Source organism: Apostichopus japonicus, chromosome 22 (assembly GCF_037975245.1).
Source record: "Apostichopus japonicus isolate 1M-3 chromosome 22, ASM3797524v1, whole genome shotgun sequence".
Lineage (NCBI taxonomy): Eukaryota > Metazoa > Echinodermata > Holothuroidea > Aspidochirotida > Stichopodidae > Apostichopus > Apostichopus japonicus.
Window position 1 is genome coordinate 21,364,786 of NC_092582.1, and position 25,844 is coordinate 21,390,629.

Consider the following 25,844-nt stretch of genomic DNA (forward strand, 5'->3'; position numbering starts at 1 on the left):
TTGCATTCTCTATGTTACTTGCCTGACAAGGGCATCTTCTCTGTTGACAGATTGAGTCTCTCTAAAGATGACAGCTTCAGATTCACTCCCTGACGAAAACCGACGTGAGAATCTTTTACTCTGTGTCCTCTCCACCTTAGGCTGTTTCCTCCTGAGACTTGAAGACAACTCAAGAGCCTCTTTCTTAGTTCTTCCACTGCAAAAATTAATAATAATAATGGAGAACATGTTCAAAATACAAAAGTTTTACTTGATAATGTGAGAATAAGAGAGAACAGAGACACTATCCCAATGAGTAAGAAATGCCTACAGCAAAGGCAGGGTCAGATCGACTTGCGCTTTTCAGAACTTTTGTTTATCAACAAATTACAATAAACCTATACCTAACCTATACAATAAACCTATACAATAAACCTATAACCTATACAATATACTTATACCTATACTTAAACCTATCCTTTTGCATGCAACATAATTAAATGAAGGTATACCTGTGACGGAATGATGTTGAATGAAAGGAAGGGAGACGGAAAAATGCATGCTGCTCCACACAGCAGGTCCAAAGCTGCCTACATGCCTCGTTGCTCTCTAGTTGAAATGAGTATTCGTTGTCACCACCCTGAGGAAATGAGTGATAAACACAATCAAGGTAATCATTTGTACGATAGGCCATATCATATTTCTTTCACACCATGATGTATCAAGGTCAAGAGTTGTATGTGATGAATGTTGAAGCCTTATCAATCATACCTACACTTTATTCGTCATTGCCAAACCAAGCAATAAAATTGCTCAATCTTTCAAAACATTGCATGATTTATAACCAACAAGCCTGTCTCCAATTTTATTTCATGTACATCGTTAAATCAAACCAGAATACTGACAATAATCTGTGATTTAGAGGAAACTGAACCACAAGATGTGGTCACATGACAACAGTTTGACATCTACGACACATACTTGGCTATGGTTCTCATGGCAAGTAAAATAGCTTAATGGTACTTACCGATCTTCTCTGAACGGCAAGCACAAACTTTGTTTCTTCAAAATGCACTCTTGAAATTTTGGGCCTGGATATGAGGAAGTAATGTGTTCAGTTAATATCTCATTTGACACTTAAAATGTCTCACTACCTCTCACAGTCCTGGTCTCTATTAATGCTGCATTAATACTCACATATTGTACTGAGTCAAGTGGCAACCATAGAAGGAAAAGAACAGAAGCAACATTTTGTTGAGAAAGCAAGAATACATAATTTCAAGATTGTAAGCCTTGGACTTCCAGTATAAACAACAACTAAACTAGTTTGAGTATGAGGAGCATCCACATTGGTAAGTAGGTCTTGAGACACCAACATGGTTGTAACAATTTCACATCAAGATAATACATCCTTCTGGTAATACATAGGAAACATTTATCTTTAACCTTTGACTCTGGTCAAGTTATCCTTTGTGAGGTAGTTATTCAGTCACTTACATCTCCACATCTTCCCCTCTGTTGACCTTTATTGACCTTGGACTCAGAAACAAAATGTTACTTGCACTCAATACCCACATGGGCATCCACAGGTTAAGTATGAAGTCCTTTCAAATTGGTGCTCCTGTTTTCGATGCTGGATGATAACCAATACCCACTCTTTGCAAATACTGATAGTAATGGTGATGTGTCAAGCTAAACTTTAAACTTGGTAACACAGGATTGGACAGAAGGAGGATTTACAATTTTATGAAGATGGATTTGGAACAAATTTCATGCATTTTGACCCCAAATAACTCCTTACCAACCAAATGACTGTCTACAACTTTAATTCAGATCAGACTGAATACCTGCAAGGAGCTTTTAAATTATTTGATGTTTGAGGATGAATTGTTCCCAATGATACATGACTTAAATTCTGCATGACATCTTTTAAAGCACCAGATACAGAAAATAATTTTGAAAAGGCAAGGTAACCTCTCAACTGATAGACAGATAGACCATATCCCACATGATTGTATTGTCCTGTTACTTTGTATTTAATTGTATTCACTAAAGCATCATCCAACATGCATTTCATGATTCACACCAAGCCTGAAGGAATGCTGAGCCCACACACTACTCAGACTGAACAAATCCAACTCAACTTTATCAACATGGCCCAGTTTACCATAGTTCAGAAGATCCATGTTCTTACAACTGATCTCTGTGCACTGAGATAATGATGAGGGCACACAACATCTATTTTCTGCAAACAACCAACTAAATCCTTAAGCAAAATAGTTTCCCTTTGATTGGTGAGATTTGTTAATACTGTGCAGCAAGTCTACTTAAGAACTACAGCACACTGCCGAACAGGAAAACGCTGTTACATGTTCAGTTTTCCACAGGGAAGCTGAAAACTGGCAATATTGTGATCAGCCGTACTCTTAAGCGCACACACCGCTCTACTACCCAAGATTTTCTATGTACAGACAGTAGAGGTGAGCTGGATTGTGATCAGTTGGGGAGTATGCTGCCAGATTGACATAAGCCTTGATCTACACTGCTCTTTGTTTGGTGTGATGGGTACAGCATATGATATGAGGTAGCAGTCACTTACCAGAAATAATGCGCTATACTTGACTTGTTATGATAAATGCTGATTCCAGTAGGAGTAAGACCAAGGTAGTATAGCTTATGATGTGAGGTAGCAATTAACTTACCAGAAATAATGAGCTATACTTGACTTGTTATGATAAATGCTGATTCCAATAGGAATAAGACCAAGGTAGTATAGCATATGATGTGAGGTAAGCAGTCACTTACCAGAAATAATGCGCTATACTTGACTTGTTATGATAAATGCTGATTCCAGTAGGAGTAAGACCAAGATAGTATAGCTTATGATATGAGGTAGCAGTCACTTACCAGAAATAATGCGCTATACTTGACTTGTTATGATAAATGCTGATTCCAGTAGGAGTAAGACCAAGGTAGTATAGCATATGATGTGAGGTAGCAATTAACTTACCAGAAATAATGAGCTATACTTGACTTGTTATGATAAATGCTGATTCCAATAGGAATAAGACCAAGGTAGTATAGCATATGATGTGAGGTAAGCAGTCACTTACCAGAAATAATGCGCTATACTTGACTTGTTATGATAAATGCTGATTCCAGTAGGAGTAAGACCAAGGTAGTACAACATATGATGTGAGGTAAGCAGTCACTTACCAGAAATAATGCACTATACTTGACTTGTTATGATAAATGCTGATTCCAGTAGGAGTAAGACCAAGGTAGTATAGCTTATGATGTGAGGTAGCAGCCACTTACCAGAAATAATGAGCTATACTTGACTTGTTATGATAAATGCTGATTCCAGTAGGAGTAAGACCAAGGTAGTATAGCTTATGATGTGAGGTAGCAATTAACTTACCAGAAATAATGCACCATACTTGACTTGTTTTGATAAATACTGATTCCAGTAGGAGTAAGACCAAGGTAGTATAGCTTATGATGTGAGGTAGCAATTAACTTACCAGAAATAATGAGCTATACTTGACTTGTTATGATAAATGCTGATTCCAGTAGGAATAAGACCAAGGTAGTATAGCATATGATGTGAGGTAAGCAGTCACTTACCAGAAATAATGCGCTATACTTGACTTGTTATGATAAATGCTGATTCCAGTAGGAGTAAGACCAAGGTAGTACAACATATGATGTGAGGTAAGCAGTCACTTACCAGAAATAATGCGCTATACTTGACTTGTTATGATAAATGCTAATTCCAGTAGGAGTAAGACCAAGATAGTATAGCTTATGATGTGAGGTAAGCAGTCACGTACCAGAAATAATGAGCTATACTTGACTTGTTATGATAAATGCTGATTCCAGTAGGAGTAAGACCAAGATAGTATAGCATATGATGTGAGGTAGCAATTAACTTACCAGAAATAATGAGCTATACTTGACTTGTTATGATAAATACTGATTCCAGTAGGAGTAGGACCAAGGTAGTACAACATATGATGTGAGGTAAGCAGTCACTTACCAGAGCTATACTTGACTTGTTATGATAAATGCTGATTCCAGTAGGAGTAAGACCAAGATAGTATAGCTTATGATGTGAGGTAGCAATTAACTTACCAGAAATAATGAGCTATACTTGACTTGTTATGATAAATGCTGATTCCAGTAGGAGTAAGACCAAGGTAGTATAGCATATGATGTGAGGTAAGCAGTCACTTACCAGAAATAATGCGCTATACTTGACTTGTTATGATAAATGCTGATTCCAATAGGAATAAGACCAAGGTAGTATAGCATATGATGTGAGGTAAGCAGTCACTTACCAGATATAATGCGCTATACTTGACTTGTTATGATAAATGCTGATTCCAGTAGGAGTAAGACCAAGATAGTATAGCTTATGATATGAGGTAGCAGTCACTTACCAGAAATAATGCGCTATACTTGACTTGTTATGATAAATGCTGATTCCAGTAGGAGTAAGACCAAGGTAGTATAGCATATGATGTGAGGTAGCAATTAACTTACCAGAAATAATGAGCTATACTTGACTTGTTATGATAAATGCTGATTCCAATAGGAATAAGACCAAGGTAGTATAGCATATGATGTGAGGTAAGCAGTCACTTACCAGAAATAATGCGCTATACTTGACTTGTTATGATAAATGCTGATTCCAGTAGGAGTAAGACCAAGGTAGTACAACATATGATGTGAGGTAAGCAGTCACTTACCAGAAATAATGCACTATACTTGACTTGTTATGATAAATGCTGATTCCAGTAGGAGTAAGACCAAGGTAGTATAGCTTATGATGTGAGGTAGCAGCCACTTACCAGAAATAATGAGCTATACTTGACTTGTTATGATAAATGCTGATTCCAGTAGGAGTAAGACCAAGGTAGTATAGCTTATGATGTGAGGTAGCAATTAACTTACCAGAAATAATGCACCATACTTGACTTGTTTTGATAAATACTGATTCCAGTAGGAGTAAGACCAAGGTAGTATAGCTTATGATGTGAGGTAGCAATTAACTTACCAGAAATAATGAGCTATACTTGACTTGTTATGATAAATGCTGATTCCAGTAGGAATAAGACCAAGGTAGTATAGCATATGATGTGAGGTAAGCAGTCACTTACCAGAAATAATGCGCTATACTTGACTTGTTATGATAAATGCTGATTCCAGTAGGAGTAAGACCAAGGTAGTACAACATATGATGTGAGGTAAGCAGTCACTTACCAGAAATAATGCGCTATACTTGACTTGTTATGATAAATGCTAATTCCAGTAGGAGTAAGACCAAGATAGTATAGCTTATGATGTGAGGTAAGCAGTCACTTACCAGAAATAATGAGCTATACTTGACTTGTTATGATAAATGCTGATTCCAGTAGGAGTAAGACCAAGATAGTATAGCATATGATGTGAGGTAGCAATTAACTTACCAGAAATAATGAGCTATACTTGACTTGTTATGATAAATACTGATTCCAGTAGGAGTAGGACCAAGGTAGTACAACATATGATGTGAGGTAAGCAGTCACTTACCAGAAATAATGAGCTATACTTGACTTGTTATGATAAATGCTGATTCCAGTAGGAGTAAGACCAAGGTAGTATAGCATATGATGTGAGGTAAGCAGTCACTTACCAGAAATAATGCGCTATACTTGACTTGTTATGATAAATGCTGATTCCAGTAGGAGTAAGACCAAGATAGTATAGCTTATGATATGAGGTAGCTGTCACTTACCAGAAATAATGCGCTATACTTGACTTGTTATGATAAATGCTGATTCCAATAGGAATAAGACCAAGGTAGTATAGCATATGATGTGAGGTAAGCAGTCACTTACCAGAAATAATGCACTATACTTGACTTGTTATGATAAATGCTGATTCCAGTAGGAGTAAGACCAAGGTAGTACAACATATGATGTGAGGTAAGCAGTCACTTACCAGAAATAATGCACTATACTTGACTTGTTATGATAAATGCTGATTCCAGTAGGAGTAAGACCAAGGTAGTATAGCTTATGATGTGAGGTAGCAGCCACTTACCAGAAATAATGAGCTATACTTGACTTGTTATGATAAATGCTGATTCCAGTAGGAGTAAGACCAAGGTAGTATAGCTTATGATGTGAGGTAGCAATTAACTTACCAGAAATAATGCACCATACTTGACTTGTTTTGATAAATACTGATTCCAGTAGGAGTAAGACCAAGGTAGTATAGCTTATGATGTGAGGTAGCAATTAACTTACCAGAAATAATGAGCTATACTTGACTTGTTATGATAAATGCTGATTCCAGTAGGAATAAGACCAAGGTAGTATAGCATATGATGTGAGGTAAGCAGTCACTTACCAGAAATAATGCGCTATACTTGACTTGTTATGATAAATGCTGATTCCAGTAGGAGTAAGACCAAGGTAGTACAACATATGATGTGAGGTAAGCAGTCACTTACCAGAAATAATGCGCTATACTTGACTTGTTATGATAAATGCTAATTCCAGTAGGAGTAAGACCAAGATAGTATAGCTTATGATGTGAGGTAAGCAGTCACTTACCAGAAATAATGAGCTATACTTGACTTGTTATGATAAATGCTGATTCCAGTAGGAGTAAGACCAAGATAGTATAGCATATGATGTGAGGTAGCAATTAACTTACCAGAAATAATGAGCTATACTTGACTTGTTATGATAAATACTGATTCCAGTAGGAGTAGGACCAAGGTAGTACAACATATGATGTGAGGTAAGCAGTCACTTACCAGAAATAATGAGCTATACTTGACTTGTTATGATAAATGCTGATTCCAGTAGGAGTAAGACCAAGATAGTATAGCTTATGATGTGAGGTAGCAATTAACTTACCAGAAATAATGAGCTATACTTGACTTGTTATGATAAATGCTGATTCCAGTAGGAGTAAGACCAAGGTAGTACAACCAGTGTTCGACTTATGGCCAAAAAATTGCATAGCAACAAATTTCGACAATTGCTATACAATATTTTTGTTGCATAGCAGTTCCCCAATATTGAATAGCAGTTTTGAAATTACCACAAAACGGACCAAATGTTGGCGATCAATGTATTAACTAGAAAATGTTTGTTTATTATTATTATTTATACTAGTGTTGCTACGATAATCGTTTTCAATATCGGTATCGGCCGATATTTGCAATATCGGCAGCATATCGGTATCGGTAAAATTTTGCCTAATTGCCGATAACAGCAAACCGATATTGAACTTTTCTTTTTAACAGCAGAGCTACCTGTACTTATTTATACTTGCAATGATTTGTTAATCTGCCCAAGACGATCCATTTCTTTAGCTTCAGTTAAACTCAGATTCATTTTCGATTAATATCCATGGAAACCTGACTCTCCGTAACATCTAAAAACACGTCTACGGCGCGCGAATATAACCAATGACCTTCGTGAACCTTGGCCTACACACAGCATTAGTGCAGCATATATACACTGTACTAACCATTCATTTCCTCAAAGGCCTCCGTGAAAACCTTGAACATGATGCATACAGTAACTGCACAGTTCAGCAGTGTTGGAAAACCTTGTTCAATTTCCCGCGAACACACTGCCGATTTCCCGCCAGTGTTCGCCTGCCTAGCACGCGTAACGTGCGAGCATAAAGGCGTGGTGTCCAGGGGCCCGTCTTAGGGCTATGGTGGGGTCATGGGGTAGAACCCCTCGTGGGGATCCTGGGGGCGAAAGCCCCCGAAAATTGTCATTTTTTGCGATGTCTGGCGATGAAAAAATTCGCAGTTGAGGATGCAAAATACTGACAACTTTTTTTATTTAAATTGTCACGAAACTGATGAAAATTTTAAAATGACAAGTTAAAGTAGCTATATTATGTTATAAAATGAAAAGAGATTTAATCTGTCTTTCAATCTTTAAAAAGTGCAACTTACAAAACTTCCGATATTATGAAACAAACAACGTTCAGCAAATCCCCGTTTCTAGACTGCCTAACAATGAAAAGCGTGCACTATGCGTACATTTTTACACCTGCAGTGTTTAACCCTATACCCAACTACTGTGCCACGGTACACGTGCTGCGAATTTGCCCAGGTACCTTCCCAACAACTGCGAGCTCATCCCCTGTGTAACACCTGTTTGTTAACATTTTTTGGCACGTTGCCAGGGAACCTTTTAGTTACGTGAGATCCGTAACCGCCGAGGTGGTTAGGCTATTTGCTTTACACTTAACTATGGTAGGATATTATTTTTTCAGGTTTTTTTTTCGCTATACGGTCAAGTGAATAAGTTGTACATAGATTATAAACTCAATAAATTATAACTTCTACATTGTGATCGACAGTTCGTAAGTTAAGGTTTGAGTGTTTGCTCCCAAATCTGACTAGGAATTGGTATCGCACAAATCGGCACAATGTGCGATGCTGATTTGGAAACGTCTCGCAAGTTTGTCGTTTTGGATCGCATTTTGCGATGCGATACCGGAAAAATCGAACACTGAGTACAACATATGATGTGAGGTAAGCAGTCACTTACCAGAAATAATGCGCTATACTTGACTTGTTATGATAAATGCTGATTCCAGTAGGAGTAAGACCAAGGTAGTATAGCTTATGATGTGAGGTAGCAATTAACTTACCAGAAATAATGAGCTATACTTGACTTGTTATGATAAATGCTGATTCCAGTAGGAGTAAGACCAAGGTAGTATAGCATATGATGTGAGGTAAGCAGTCACTTACCAGAAATAATGCGCTATACTTGACTTGTTATGATAAATGCTGATTCCAGTAGGAGTAAGACCAAGATAGTATAGCTTATGATGTGAGGTAAGCAGTCACTTACCAGAAATAATGAGCTATACTTGACTTGTTATGATAAATGCTGATTCCAGTAGGAGTAAGACCAAGGTAGTATAGCTTATGATGTGAGGTAAGCAGTCACTTACAAGAAATAATGCGCTATACTTGACTTGTTATGATAAATGCTGATTCCAGTAGGAGTAAGACCAAGGTAGTACAACATATGATGTGAGGTAAGCAGTCACTTACCAGAAATAATGAGCTATACTTGACTTGTTATGATAAATGCTGATTCCAGTAGGAGTAAGACCAAGGTAGTATAGCTTATGATGTGAGGTAAGCAGTCACTTACCAGAAATAATGCGCTATACTTGACTTGTTGTGATAAATGCTGATTCCAGTAGGAGTAAGACCAAGGTAGTATAGCTTCCCGTCCTGACCTGTCACCGTGTGAAGGTCCACACCATACATCTCTAGTCTCTGGGCTTTTTCAAGAAATTTTGTTTCTGCTTTTGTTGGACTCATGCCCCTGCCAAGATAGAAACAACAAAATTCTACCAGGGGCTCACAGGAAATACTGTCTGATTAATAATATTAGCCAAAAAGAGGAATATTGTGGAAAATGGGATACCATCAGACATAGTTTGAAACCTGTTTTCCCTTTAAAATGTGCTTCAATCTAAAATGTAACAACTAGAATAATAACTAAACTTTCCTTTCACTCCATTGTAATTAAGACAGGCCTACTACACTGTTACTAAATGACATTTGCACCACAAATAAGACTTTAACTCAACTCATCATAATGCAGTGAATCACAATTCACAGTTCATCTCCTCTCTGCCCCAGAGAACATAACACATCAATAACCAGGAAATTAAATATTTGCTTAGAATCGGTATCAAAACAGGTTTAAATAATAATAATAATAATAATAAATGAGACTTATATAGCGCCAAATCAGTAAACAAAAGTTACTGCTCAAAGCGCTTTACAGAGAAAGTAAATTAATTTACAAAAGAACAAGTGAAAAAATGGGTCTTAAGTAGACTTTTGAAAGTAGAAAGTTTATAGCATGTTCGAATGTGATCTGGTAACTTGTTCCAGAGATAAGACCCAGAGTATTGGAAGCTTCTGTAACCATAGTTCTTCAATCGTGGTTTTGGAACAGTTAAAAACAGTTTGTTGGAGGAACGAAGTGTGCGAGTTGGAGTATATGGCAAGAGAAGTTGTGACAGGTACACAGGCCGTTCACAATACGGGCAGCGGTGTTTTGGATCTTTTGGAGTTTCTTGATGGTCGAATCAGGAAGGCCAAAAAAAAGGGAATTAAGAAAATCAAGCTTTGATGTCACAAACGCATGGACCAGTATCTCACAAGTCTTATTATGGAGGTAATTCCTCATCAAACTGATTTTCCTAAGTTGCCAATTTGCAGAACGACAGAGATTAGTAACGTGATTTTCAAGTGACATGGTCTGGTCAAAATATGCACCAAGGTTTCTAACAGTTGAGGAGATATTAATAGAGTCTTTACCAACAGTAAGTGGTGGAAAATTAGGTGTAACTTCAGAGAAACGTGATCGAAAAACAATAAACTCTGTTTTATCACAGTTTAGTTTCAGCTGATTAGTTGTAAGCCAAGTGTTTACAGCACTTATACAGGTTTCCATTTTATGAAAAGCATTTGGCACATCATCCTTATCGAAAGCAAGAAGTAATTGAGTATCATCCGCATAATGATGGAAATGAACACCATGGTGCCGAATAATATCACTCAACTCCGCAAGATATAAAGAAAAAAGAACAGGTCCAAGTACAGACACTGTGGAACACCAGTAACTAATGGACGAGGAGACGAGAGAACATCTTCAATTTTCACCTGTTGATAACGCTCAGTAATATAAGAATTGAACCAGGATAGAACAGTACCACCTAATCGATACTTTGACTGCAGTCTTTCCAACAAAATAGAATGATTAACTGTATCAAAAGCTGATGATAAGTCTAAAAGAACTAAAAGGACAAAGCAGTCTTCATCAATCTTGGATGTAATAAAATTATGAACTGCATTGAGGGCAGTTTCCGTACTGTGACCAGACTTATAAGCTGACTGGTATGGTTCGAGAAGATTCTCCTGTGTAAGATAATCCATTAAGCGAGATAAAACTGTCTTTTCCAAAACCTTTGAAACGAAACTCAAGTTCGAAATAGGGCGATAATTTTTTAAACAGTTTCTATCTAAGCTGGTCTTTTTAAGTACAGGAGTCACATGAGCAACCTTAAAGGAATCAGGTACGGTTCCTGTTGACATAGAAGTATTGACAATATTCGTGATGAGAAGAATGAGTTCTGCTGAACAACCTTTAGCTAACCATGTTGGCAGCGGATCAAGCATACACGATTTTGATGGAGAGTTTTTGATAATTTTAAGTATTTCATCTTCAGTAGCTTCAGAGAAACTGTCGAACGAAGATGCAGGCAATGGCTCAGTCAAACAATTTGCAGAAAGGTGAAGACCTTGACGATTTAACATAGTACAAAGTTCCGAGATCTTCTTGGAAAAATAAAGGGAGAATCTCTCAGATAACTCTGTATGGCAGGAATAGTTTGGCAGAATGGCACACTTCTGTTTATTTGAAAGAAAATCAACAGTCTTGAAAAGATCTTTAGGAGATGATGTATCCGCAATGAAAGTGGCGTAATAATTTCTCCTTGCAATATAAATTTTGTTCCGCACAACTTTACAATGTTCCTTAAAAAGTTCTCTATGAACAGATAAACCTGTTTTGCGCCACTGACGCTCGTGCTGTCTCCTAACTTTCTTAGCTTGGACAAATATACACAATACGCAGAAACGCTATCAGAACAGGTATGAATATACGCAATAGGCAGAAGCGGTTTCTTCCCAAAATAACTTGTTAGAGCATTTGACAAACTATGTGCGTGAAAAGGAACTGGTGAGAACCATTAGGCGAGAAACTGTACTTGCGAGTACGGTAGAACTATGCCGAGTTATATAGCAATTAGCATAGTAAAGTGTGGGTATTATAACACAAAAAAGATCTTTAGGAGATGATGTATCCGCAATGAAAGTGGCGTAATAATTTCTCCTTGCAATATAAATTTTGTTCCGCACAACTTTACAATGTTCCTTAAAAAGTTCTCTATGAACAGATAAACCTGTTTTGCGCCACTGACGCTCGTGCTGTCTCCTAACTTTCTTAGCTTGGACAAATATACACAATACGCAGAAACGCTATCAGAACAGGTATGAATATACGCAATAGGCAGAAGCGGTTTCTTCCCAAAATAACTTGTTAGAGCATTTGACAAACTATGTGCGTGAAAAGGAACTGGTGAGAACCATTAGGCGAGAAACTGTACTTGCGAGTACGGTAGAACTATGCCGAGTTATATAGCAATTAGCATAGTAAAGTGTGGGTATTATAACACAAAAAAGATCTTTAGGAGATGATGTATCCGCAATGAAAGTGGCGTAATAATTTCTCCTTGCAATATAAATTTTGTTCCGCACAACTTTACAATGTTCCTTAAAAAGTTCTCTATGAACAGATAAACCTGTTTTGCGCCACTGACGCTCGTGCTGTCTCCTAACTTTCTTAGCTTGGACAAATATACACAATACGCAGAAACGCTATCAGAACAGGTATGAATATACGCAATAGGCAGAAGCGGTTTCTTCCCAAAATAACTTGTTAGAGCATTTGACAAACTATGTGCGTGAAAAGGAACTGGTGAGAACCATTAGGCGAGAAACTGTACTTGCGAGTACAGTAGAACTATGCCGAGTTATATAGCAATTAGCATAGTAAAGTGTGGGTATTATAACACAACGTGACTGGAGAATGACTTTAATTTGTCAATTAGCGGTCTGTAAAAAAGAACTTCGGGGGATTCCATTCTTTGAAATGGTATCCTGAAAAGTAAAGAAAGTGACATCTTAGAACCGCAAAAGCTCCCTGACATTGTGAAAGTAGTGTGCATGAAAGTCTCGGTAATGGAGTGTTGTTAACCCTGTATCTTGCGGTTGTTTCTTATGATATATTTATTCACATTATACAGATTCAAATAAAATCCCAGGGAATAATGTATCCAGTATTGCATCACAAGTTTTCTACACAGTTTCTACACTGAAACATTCAATGAGAGAAAAAATTCAGACCCTTCCAAAATGCCACACAAAATTTGAACAATAAATATTTCCCTGAATCCAGGATGCGCCAATCACAATTTTTGTATGTTTGCCCAAGGGGGGGGGGGGAATAACGTGACAAGAGTTTTGCATTTTGCTAATCCTTATTACCTTAATGACTGGTGCAACTCTCCAACATGCTGCTCAAAATCTTCACTTTGGTCAGGAATGAACCTAAATTCCGAGATGTATCCATCAGTATGCAGAGATGAATCAAAGTCACCTAACTCAGCTGGGAAGAGAAACAAATCGGATAAATGAGAACCCCAAGGTAAAGATAATATCCTGAAACGTGAAGTATCATATGTTATTGAAATATACTCCAGTAGCATGACACTATTGGATATTTATTTCGCCTTACTGTGAATTGTCAGACACACACCACACACTACACAAATAGCTCATGACATATATGTCACACGTCACCAAGGTAGATCATAGATATAACATATCTCCAATACATATGTCACACATATCCAATCCAAACCTGCAACACCTCTCACATCTTGCACATATCATACATCTCAAATACCACAGGTATCTCATGCATCAGACATATCTGATATACCACACCCACACTTCATACCTCATATCTACAACACATCTAACATACCACACACATCTGACATACTTCAGACATATCTCACATTACAACACATCTAACATATCACACACCAGACATACCTCAAACATATCTCACATCTACAACACATCTTTAATCACCCATCTGACATACCTCAAACATATCTCACATCTACAACACATCTAACATATCACACACATCAGACATACTTCAAAAATATCTCACATCTAGATATATTCACACCCACCAGAAATACCTCAAACATATCTCACATCTATATAATATCACACATCAGACATACCTCAAACATATCTCACATCTACAACACATCCAACTATATCACACACATCTGACACATCTCAAACATATCTCACGTCTAATATCACACATCAGACATACCTCAAACATATCTCACATCTACAACACATCTTTAATCACCCATCTGACATACCTCAAACATATCTCACATCTACAACACATCTAACATATCACACACATCAGACATACTTCAAAAATATCTCACATCTATATATATTCACACCCACCAGAAATACCTCAAGCATATCTCACATCTATATAATATCACACATCAGACATACCTCAAACATATCTCACATCTACAACACATCCAACATATCACACACATCTGACATTCTCAAACATATCTCACATCTACAACACATCCAACATATCACACATATCTGACATATCTCAAACATATCTCACATCTAATATCACACATCAGACATACCTCAAACATATCTCACATCTACAACACATCCAACATATCACACATATCTGACATATCTCAAACATATCTCACATCTAATATCACACATCAGACATATATACATCAAACATATCTCACATCTTTAACACATCTAACATATGACACACATCAGACATTCTCAAACATATCTCACATCTAATATCACACATCAGACATACCTCAAACATATCTCACATCTACAACACATCCAACATATCACACATATCTGACATATCTCAAACATATCTCACATCTAATATCACACATCAGACATACCTCAAACATATCTCACATCTACAACACATCCAACATCTCACACATATCTGACATATCTCAAACCTATCTCACATCTAATATCACACATCAGACATACATCAAACATATCTCACATCTACAACACATCTAACATATCACACACATCAGACATACCTCAAACATATCTCATATCTACAACACATCTTACATATATCACACATCAGACATTCTTCAAACATATCTCACCTCTACAACACATCCAACATATTCAAACACATCAGATATACCTCAAACATTTGACACACACCGAAATGTGCAAAGAAAACTTTAGAGGCTGTGGAGGTTTCCATCAATCCCAGTTACTTCTAGCAAGGTTTCCAAAAAGAAAGAATAAATAACTTTATATTTGAAAGATAAATGACACAAAGCATTGAATACATAATTTACTTAAACATTAAACAGTCATAGAAAAACATCTTGAGGATTGTTAACCCAACCATCTCCTTCTGCAATAACCCATGAGTCTGACGTTGCATGCTGTAGTAGTACACTGTAGAATTGAAACAAAACTTTGCAATCTAATCTTAGTATTTACTTACATTGCAAACATAAACTGGCTAAAACAGCTGCCATGTTGGTGTTGCAAGGTATTCTCCCAACAAGCAGATCCTGCTTGATTTGAAGGAAAAACTGGTATCGAGTTATCTCCTCTTTAAGCTGGCATGGGTCCTCTAGATAGAACTTCACCCCAAAGTACATTGTCAGGTAGCTGACATCTATGAACAAGAGAAATCAAACCCTATTTATAAATATTACCATAAAGGAAATCAGGGCGGTATTGAAGAACTTATTATGCGTAATATGTGTGTTCCTTATACCTCTTCTGCCGTACAAGCAAATATTTTGGTAATAGATATATATTTCCACTTTTGTTTTTTTTTAAAGCCAACTTACCTTACCCCTATAAACAAAACGGTACTAACCAAAGCCAAAGCTTCAGGTACATGGACTATTGTATGGGGGAGTTACCAATTTATTTATCAAACGCAACCTATTTGAACATGAAAAGACATGTTAACTACATAATATTATCAACATTTACTAATTTACTCTAATAGTACCAAATACAATGTGAATGCTCCTTTGATAGTTTTATTCTACATTTTGAATGTCACTTCTAACATTCACAAACAGTTCAGACCCTATGATTTGAGTGATGGCAACCTTTTTGAGAAATGATTGTCTGTAGCCCATGTCCAAAGGATTTTCTTTTATAGGTTTCACTTTCTTAACCAGAAAGCCAGTGGGCTTTGTGATTCCTTACCATTCTTACCAGGTTTGTACAAAAGTCATGGAGGTCAGTGGAAGAGGTCAGAACTGGCACTGTTAACAAAGGCTTATGAATCGAGTATTACAGCTAGGACAAATGAGTGAATATTCTGATGGTCAGAATATTGGCCAACTGTTTAAAATAACTATTTCCTATATTTGCCCATTGAACTGCATTATTGATTGTATGTTATTCTACCTTTATTTATTTTGGTATTATCTTGTTTAAGAAGAACTCCTAAATTTCTACATAAAGTTTGACATTCTCTTGGGATGATCACATTCTGTAAACAGTTTTGACAGAGACTTGTTGACCGTGGAAAGTTGTATGCAGTGGCATGTCTATAAGACTTGGCAGGGACATGTCCATGTAACTTGACATTGATTTACTACATACCAGAGATACAAGGTTGGATTATCTAGTTAACAGGGAACAAAATCTTATCTTGTTAGAGTCGTGCTTCTGTAATAGAAATGGTGTAGTGTTACTTAAATTCCTTTAATTTCATATGGACTGTTTCAGTTGTTTGACAGTTGTAAATAGAGTGTAAACTCACTTGAAATGTCTGTCAACCTTCTTGTTTACACCATTGCCATTCGTTTGCGGAACGCAACAATACAAAGAAATTGCATCCTAGGAATGCAGGTTAATATGAGATCACTCTTCTGTAACAGCACCCAAATATTTACACACTGTCTAATTATAACAACTCCCTGGTCTAATCCTATGGCCAACATCAGATTATATCAACCACCTTTCACAAATACATCTGCTGTAATTAGGAGGCAAATTTAACAGTTGTGACCTTGTTATTACACTCTATTATATGATTCAAGCTTATCAGTAGCCTCCAGCAGAATGGAGGGGGCACATATGGGGGGTCAATTTGTTTGTAATATTAAAGACTTACCAAAAATAATTGCCAAGGGATATAGCAGGGACTATTCCCTGTCATGATCAGGATGCAAACAGAAACACTTCATTGTAAAATTTAGAGTATACATGGCCATGTGATATAACAGGGACTACTCCATTTGCACATGATGCAAACAGGAGCACTTCATTGTAGAATTTAGAGTATACATGGCCATGGGATATAACAGGGACTACTCCATTTGCACATGATGCAAACAGGAGCCCTTCATTGTAGAATTTAGAGTATACATGGCCATGGGATATAACAGGGACTACTCCATTTGTTGCACATGATGCAAACAGGAGCACTTCATTGTAAAATTTAGAGTGTACATGGCCATGGGATATAACAGGGACTACTCCATTTGTTGCACATGATGCAAACAGGAGCACTTCATTGTAGAATTTAGAGTATACATGGCCATGGGATATAACAGGGACTACTCCATTTGTTGCACATGATGCAAACAGGAGCACTTCATGGTAGAATTTAGAGTATACATGGCCATGGGATATAACAGGGATTACTCCATTTGCACATGATGTAAACAGAAACACTGCATTGTAAAATTTAGAGTATACATGACCATGGGATATAACAGGGACTACTCCATTTGTTGCACATGATGCAAACAGGAGCACTTCATGGTAGAATTTAGAGTATACATGGCCATGGGATATAACAGGGACTACTCCATTTGTTGCACATGATGCAAACAGGAGCACTTCATTGTAGAATTTAGAGTATACATGGCCATGGGATATAACAGGGACTACTCCATTTGTTGCACATGATGCAAACAGGAGCACTTCATGGTAGAATTTAGAGTATACATGGCCATGGGATATAACAGGGACTACTCCATTTGCACATGATGCAAACAGAAACACTGCATTGTAAAATTTAGAGTAAACATGGCAGTGGGATATAACAGGGACTACTCCATTTGTTGCACATGATGCAAACAGGTGCACTTTATTGTAGAATTTAGAGTATGTGTACATTAAAAAAGTTCAAGAGGCAACTTATAAGTATCTTAAAATGTTTTATCAGTGTAGTCACAACTCTAGAAGTAAGACTAAAGCCTTTTGAGAGTTACAGTTCGAAATACCGGAATAGATATTAGTTCTGAAGTTTGTACTGCAGTCTTCCAACTTGTACACTCCGCACAGATCCAATACCTCAGAATACCTAGATCGCACGTTTCCAATACCTCAGAATACCTAGATGTACCAGTATTCCAACATTTATACAATGTTTAGTACACCCAACAAGTTTTCCAATACCGCAGTCATACCTTGGAATACTGTTGGTATTTTGCCTGTACAGTGTCTCAATACATCCATCCCCACACATTTCCAATAACATAGCCATACCTTGGAATACCGTCGGTATTTCAACATTTGTAGTGTCTCAATACCATCCCCACAGGTGTCCAATACTATAGTCATACCGGTATTTTGTCATTTGAACAGCTGTCATAACACCTCTCGTGTATAATCATTGCATAGTCATATCTCCAAAATACTGGCATTAAGTCATTTGTACGGCTCTCAATACACCCCTCATGTATTATCATACCATAGTCATACTTCCAAAATACCGATATTAAATCGTTCGTGGGCTCTTAATACACCCCCCACATAGTTTATATTATCATAGCCATAACAACGAAATGCTGCATGTATTCTGCAGTTTTTGCAGTATACTGTTAGGATAAGGGGCATGTGTAGAATGTTGTTAACATCTTTTTTCTCTTCTTCTTTTCTTAACTTTTTTTTCGTTCCGTAATAATACGGACAGGACATGCATATCTTTCATGTTACATTTTGCATGGTAAGTGTCAAATGTCAATGGAGTAGAATTTCTCAATGCAAGATGCATGCATGTTACAGCATGGATGTATTCTGGGCCAAGTGTTGTCTGCCCAGGGCCTGCCTGTCAACAACGTTATCAATTTGGAATGTGCTGGGAGATTTGAGGTCTACAGTATATTGTAAAGCTTTTGAAACATTAAACAAGCAGTATTGACTAGAATAACATAGAGAGTGAGAAAGGGTGGAACAGACTGGAAAACTTGGGAAGGAGAATATTCTATGTAGGATGTTCTCAATGGAAACAAAGACCAGCGTAGGTAGGAAAAATTTAGATCCGTCTGCGAAAACCTTTGAGAATGACTGCCATGGCCGATCTATAATTCTTGATGTATTGCCACACAGTATTTGCCAGCAGTATTCATTCACCACCATTGCATGTCATATTTTACTACATGAATATCCATCAATAGTACATATACCACACCTTTTAGCAATCTCTTAAATTGCAAGGTCTTAGGTTATTTAAGGGATATTCTTATAATTGAGAATTGTGTACTTACTTTTAATTTGTTTTCTTAGTGACTTGTTAGTATCCAACCATTGCTGAGAAAAAAAGAAAAAGAGAACTTTATCCTGACTCTAAATGTATTCAGAAATGTTACATTAAACATATAAAGCTAAACCAATGAATCCTGGAGAAGGTGCATGAAAATCAATGATGAGGGTCTAGTATAAGCATGCATGATGTTACAGACAGTGACACTTGGTTTTATATTGTAGTAGCATCACTATACAACTGACTTTACACCATTCAAAGTTGACATATTCTTTTATTATCAAATAACTTATTATGCATAAATAGATTACATGTTCTTGCATGTACAGTAGCTAAGAGTGGAGGGGATACGTAGTGTGTATACCAATTTAAATAATTCCAGCATTAAGTTGAATAATTATACTTTCCAATCACTCTGTTAGAACAGCTAATTTCTTTGCATTCATAAGAAATAAGGAAGGTGTCTGTGGTGGTTAGTTGCCATAGTAAACCAGTATATATTCAATTAAAGGGATAATTTTGTGCATACTGTTTAATGTAACATAAATCTCTAGTGAAAAAGATATTCCACACTGTTGTTTAAAACCTCATTTCAATATCTTGTCTTGTTCACTTCACATAACGTTGAAAGTTTGCAATTTAGTTTTCACAAATGATAAAAAGTGGAAATGCGTCAAATTTAAATGATCATTGACCCTCCACCTTAAATTGGTGAAATATTGCAGATTTTAGAGCCATGTAACCTAGCATATTTAAACAAACTTTATATAGATGTTGAGCGTCTGAGATTTATGTTATTCTAATGCTGGCCTCAAATGATCAGTAGGTTTAAACTGATATTTGCAATGCACTAACAGTATCAGTTTATAGCGGCAATATTAATAGATTAAAGTTTATATCCACTTCAAGTATTTGCAGACCGATATCGCTGTTTCATAAGAATTGGACAGTTTTCCAAGTTAACTTCAAACTTGCAATGTTTGGGAAAGAATTTTATATTCAAATATTAGTTTTTGCAGTTCTGTCAACAATATTGTAGATTGCCTACCATGTTTACAAGGTACCTGTGTCATAATCAAACACTCATGCACACACACAGGCCGATTGCCTGGTTCTTAAGACAAGTAACCAAAGCATTCTTCTATTATTCATATATTTAACATTAAATAGTAAATTGATACTTACTGCAGCATTGTCTTTGTCCTTGTACCTCAGACCAAAGCAATCAGTTTCAACTAGATTTAACTGATCGAACACTTTCTGTAACAGATCAATTCCTTTGGCATAACCCTGGTGAAATAAATACTATGAAATAACTTTTTGAAACTGAGTGCAAAACTATTATAACTACTATTATTAAAAAGATTTAGAAAGCGCCAACTATACAAAGAAGTATTTGAATGAGCATGATGGACAAATGCTCTTTATTGGTTATTCGACCTTTGAACTCTGACCTTTGAACCTGTGATGCAAGCACTACAACTCATTGCCAAGTACATAACCCACCAAGTTTGAAGTCCATCAGACTGACCGTTAAGGAGTAGTTTGTGAAACTCTTTTTCACACAGATTTGGCCAACTTTGACCTATGATCATGTGACTTGGGGCTTTAAATTAATTAATGCACTGCGTTTGATATAACAATTGGGCTTCAGTGGTTTACCAATTTTGTCATTTTGATACTTGAATGATGGCCAAAATGCTGTTTTTGGTTATTTGACCTTTGACCCTGTAACATCATAAGTCACAGAGGCACTACATTCCATGCTCATGCACACACTAAGTTTGAAGTCAACCAGCCTTATACTTTAGGTGTTTGTGACACACTATTTTGTTCACCCACAAACACATGCAGGCACACAAGCTACACCCACACATGTCATCACCATCCCAAAGATTCCTTGAAATGCCTTCAGCAACTAATCCCAGACAATTACTGCAAATTATGATAAAGTTAGCAAAATTACTATCCTTGTGTTGCTAATCTTTCTTTAAGCTTTGTGAACTCTATTCGAAACATAATAGGTCATTAACATCCACAGTTCTGTCCTCTTCAGTGTAAAAATTGGGAACCTGATGTACCTTTCCTAAATGAAATCAGCTTCTCCTCATGAACATAACAGGCATCTTTCATCTGGCAGTGATAAGTGTTTGCAAGTGATGGTACAAATGGGCTCTTACCTGAATATTAACATTCAGTATCTTTCCATCCAACAGAGAAACTTGGCAATTTATCTCCTCTGCCTGTTTCTTAAAGCAATGCATGATCAATCAGATCTTTGATTCATTCTACACAGCAGCTGCAAAATAAACAAGAAAACAATTATGATACATAATTTAATGTTAACATATTTAACTTAACATCCGTATTTTGTGGTAATTAACTTTAAGCCGAGGTGTTTTCCTCTCTGTTAGGCTTGTGCGTGTTGTGTCAGCAAGCAGCGCAACACAGTTACAGGTGAGGGCCTTAATTAGTGCCTGTGATGGGGTCCATGGGCAACCCTTGGTTGGGGTCCAGGGGTCGAAGCCCCTGGAAGCTCTGAGAAATTAGAGGTTTAAAGACAACATTTTGGTGCCTATTTTATACAGACGTTTGCATTTATTGAAACACTCAAAGCAAAGTTTTCACACTCAAAATGTGCACACTGAAGCCACATGCCCAGCCTGTCGTTTTCACCGGTACTTGATTAGAATTCAATCATGGCGACCCATAATTAAAATATGTCACTTTTCATAAACTGTGCACAATGGTCAGTTTTAATCTGGACTAATGTTCAGCAGCTACACTTAAAATTTTTAATTATCAGGGTTCGCAGGTTTGTTCCGGGGGTGGAAAAAACCGCGGAATAAACCATGGTTTTTTCCACTCGGAAGAAATAGGTTTCTTCCAGTTTCTACCGGACAAAATGGAAGAAACTCATTTTTTGGGGAAAAACTGTTGATAAAGTTTCATAACAACCTGTAATGATTTCTAACTATGTAATAAATGGACAAGAAGCACTATAGTGTCATCTAGGTGGTCTATAAATAGGTTTGGAGCACATGACCTGCTTCCATCATATACTGTACACAATATAGTACTAGGCTGTACTAGCATCGGACAAACCAGGGAACTATGGGCAAGCAATATTTTGCTGACCAGAATGGTCCTGATTATAGCCCAGTTCTTAGTAAAAAACTAGTTTCTGAGTGGAGGGGCAAGTGTTCCCTGGAAACTAGTGTAGGCCTACTACAATGCACGCTCATTACTATGATTACATTGACCACTATGACCATACTTTGTGGAGATTGAACTCAAGACATGAGGGTTACAGATTTGACTGGAAGTTGTAGTGTGAAATGAGCGCTGGCTTGTGGCCAGCTGTGTATAATTGTGGATGTTTGTTCTTTTAGCTGTTGGGATGACAAGTCCTCCTGTTAACTACAAGTTGTAATTTAGGGAGTTACAGAAATTAAACTGTTGCCTAAATCTAACAGATATTGTTCGGCTATTTTCTTGGTGTTCATTCCTCAGTGCATGGGCCAATCCAGGTTTATCATTCATACAGTATGGCCAGTTATGCTATTCTGGTTGATAGGGGGATTGTGAGACGAAAGTAGTACTTCAATATTGTGATTTATAAGCAAACATCTATTGGTGTAGAAAAACAACCCAAAATTATAATCAAAACAAAAATATCATATTTTGATGGTTTCAATGGTATGCATTTCAGTCAGATGGTGGTTAACTATTTGTCTCTTATCATGTATGTGGGCTGTGCTGCGTATATGCCAATTTTCACAGTTTCTTCCAGTTTCTTCCGGTTTCTTCCAGTTTCTTCCAGAAGAAACTGGAAGAAACCTGGAAGAAACAGGTTTCTTCCACGTCCCCGGAAGAAATAGGTTTCTTCCGGAAGAAACCGAACCCCCTGCCCTCAGTTATCCCTACTCTAATGATACTAAAATATATTTGGAAATCATGGGAAACTTAAGAAAACATTGTTGCGAGCCATGCTACCCCCATCAAAATAAAACAAAACTGTTAGCAAACTGCTTATCCACTAGAGAGCCTGTGTAAGTTACCCCAATGGCGGTAAAACACTTTTGTATGGCGGAAAGAGCACATTTATCGTAAGTTCACTGTAGGCTTATATGCAATGTATATTGCTTTGCTTCACACTACCTATAGGCCCACAAAATCCACAAAATCATTCATTTATATCGAAAATCAGAATCAATCTTTTTAATAAACAATCAACCTAAATTAATTTGATTTATTCAACCAACTATTATATATTTGAAGACAGTGTATCGACTCAAGATTACAAACTTACAATTAAAACTATTCCATCAACTTGTACATTAAAGAGTGTGTATCTATTCCCCAATCTTGTCCCAACTACAATTCAGTCTATCCAGCGAACCGTCACATTTGAAGACGGTGTACCTATCCTTCTACGCGAATCAAACAAAGTTGCACCAATACCTTCCTGAGTAAAATCTATTCCTAAAATTTACCTTTCCGCCATAGGTTTTGATCCTTTCAGCCATGCCGGAAAGGATCAAAACCTATGTATGTACGGCACTGGAACCAGGCATAACTACAGTGTCAGTAGTCTCAATGTCTTTTACTAGGCCTTCGGCATAAGAAAGGCTTATGACTTATAAGTTGTATTGTTATATTGTTGTATTGCTATAGGCTAACAGACGAACGATGAACTAAGTCCTAGGCTATTTTAGGATAGCTCATACACTTACCCCTGTACAACTCCAAAGTTTCGACTCCACTAAAGAAGGTAGGCCTATATGTGACTAGTAATTATCATCCTTCATAACAGGTTCCTTCAGTGCGTTGATACGTAGGCCAAGTTACTGTATGTCTCAACACGCAATGTGTGATCTAGCTTCTTCTTTAAAGTTAACGTCAGTGGCACTGGCCTACCACTAGCCAGCGTTACTAGGCCTACTTCAGTTGCTCTTGCCGTCTACGGAAAACAGTGAGCAATCGTCAGATTAATGCTTTGCGTGATAGTTCAAATGGATAAAGGAACTAGGAGTAGGAAAGCAGCTTTTGCATAAGCAGCACGTAGGAACTTTCAATTTTATCCGATGTTTTGCAACAGCCTACTGTCGGCTAACGCTTTACATGTTTATTATTGGATATGTCTAAAATGTCGAGTCCTTCGTTACAGCATCATCCAGAATGACGGCCAATTTGTATGGGCGGCCATTTGGGGGGAAAATACAACGATGGAACAAGAGACAAACCAAGCAGACAAGAACAAAGATGAAAAGGAACAATAACAAGAATGTAGTGCATTATAGACTGAAAGTATAGAGATCAAACATTATAAGCAAGAAAGAACAAATAAACAGACCAAAATGAAGAAAATTAACATGATCATACAGCTATTAATAAAAAAGAAGATGCACCAACAGCAACAGCTGGGAGTCTGACCCCGTGACCTCACAATTTTTTGCCGATTTCTGACGTCACGGAAATTTAAATCTTGCCCGCTGAACAGAAACCTGGAACATGAATTTCAAAACGATATTTCTTCGAGATAAACCTTCTAAATCGAATATCTAGTTAACTTCAGGGGGAAACCTAACACATCTCCTGTTTCAGCACATTGTAGAAATGTCAGTTTTATTTTGAAATGAGTATAACGAAACCTACGTAGAGATTTTGAAACACATAAACCACACGTTATCCGGTTATCGTGACCCTCGAAATATTGGTCTGGTAAGCTCTCCCATTCGTGAACATTAACGAAAATATGCCCAAATCCTTTCATAATCAATAACCGATCCATTTCGAATCCATTCGGAACGAAAGAAAGGCAATACCGGACAGTCACAGACAGGGGGCAGAAGCTTAGAGGGTGGGGGGGCACTGGGGCACGTGACCCCCTCCCACTATTTTCCATAATAGCAAATGTGCCCTACTGGCAAGTAAAATGTGCCCCTTTGATGAAGAACTGTCTTTGGATATCTGAAGCCTTTGCTAAGTTTAATATTTAATTTTAATTATTTATATTTAGTCTACGCTATTTTTAAAATGGCATCCCATATCTCTTTGTAGCACGGTTAACAATAAACAATATCAATAAATAGTATCGATAGCATACTAACATATGGCTGGTGTGTATCAGTTTATAGCATAACGAGTGGTGGTTGTGGAATGAGAAAGTGCCCCTCTGATGTTGTGCCCCGCCCCCACTTTTGAAAGCTTCCTACCCCCTGATCACAGATCTTTTCGAAAAAAGTAGGCCCAAGTCACTGTATAGCCGCCATTTTGTGATGGAAACAGCTGTCTCAGTAGGGTTGCACGGCAACTGAACACTTTCCCTTCTACCTTGCTGCTTCAATTTCTGATGATGCAAGTTGGGCTCTGACACTTGGCCTCTCTATCGTCTTGGTAGTTTGTTATGCGCAACTTGGTAATTGGTTTGGAAATAATCGACAGGAAAACGCGTCAAGGGTTTAAGACAAAATTTGGCTCAATTTATTCATGCTGTCACCACTGGAATAAAAAAAAAGAGAAAGAAAGACAGGTACAACTCAAGACCAGAGTACATAGTGTACAGGCTACAGGGAATTCTGA

General features: G+C 37.2%; 1 protein-coding gene across 1 annotated transcript in view; it reads right to left on the bottom strand.

The window, feature by feature from the left end:
- Positions 1 to 24,420, bottom strand: part of LOC139963493 (band 4.1-like protein 4) — a 35,766-nt gene extending 11,346 nt beyond the window's left edge. The window contains exons 1-10 of the mRNA XM_071964311.1: positions 23,996 to 24,420; positions 21,440 to 21,558; positions 20,445 to 20,549; positions 19,264 to 19,306; positions 15,240 to 15,416; positions 13,145 to 13,265; positions 9,171 to 9,347; positions 1,007 to 1,070; positions 492 to 619; positions 23 to 196 (exon numbers count right to left, since the gene is read on the bottom strand). Coding sequence (XP_071820412.1) covers positions 23 to 196; positions 492 to 619; positions 1,007 to 1,070; positions 9,171 to 9,347; positions 13,145 to 13,265; positions 15,240 to 15,416; positions 19,264 to 19,306; positions 20,445 to 20,549; positions 21,440 to 21,523 — 1,073 coding nt within the window. The 5' untranslated portion in view covers positions 21,524 to 21,558; positions 23,996 to 24,420. The remainder of the gene's footprint in view (positions 1 to 22; positions 197 to 491; positions 620 to 1,006; positions 1,071 to 9,170; positions 9,348 to 13,144; positions 13,266 to 15,239; positions 15,417 to 19,263; positions 19,307 to 20,444; positions 20,550 to 21,439; positions 21,559 to 23,995) is intronic.
- Positions 24,421 to 25,844: the final 1,424 nt, after the last annotated feature.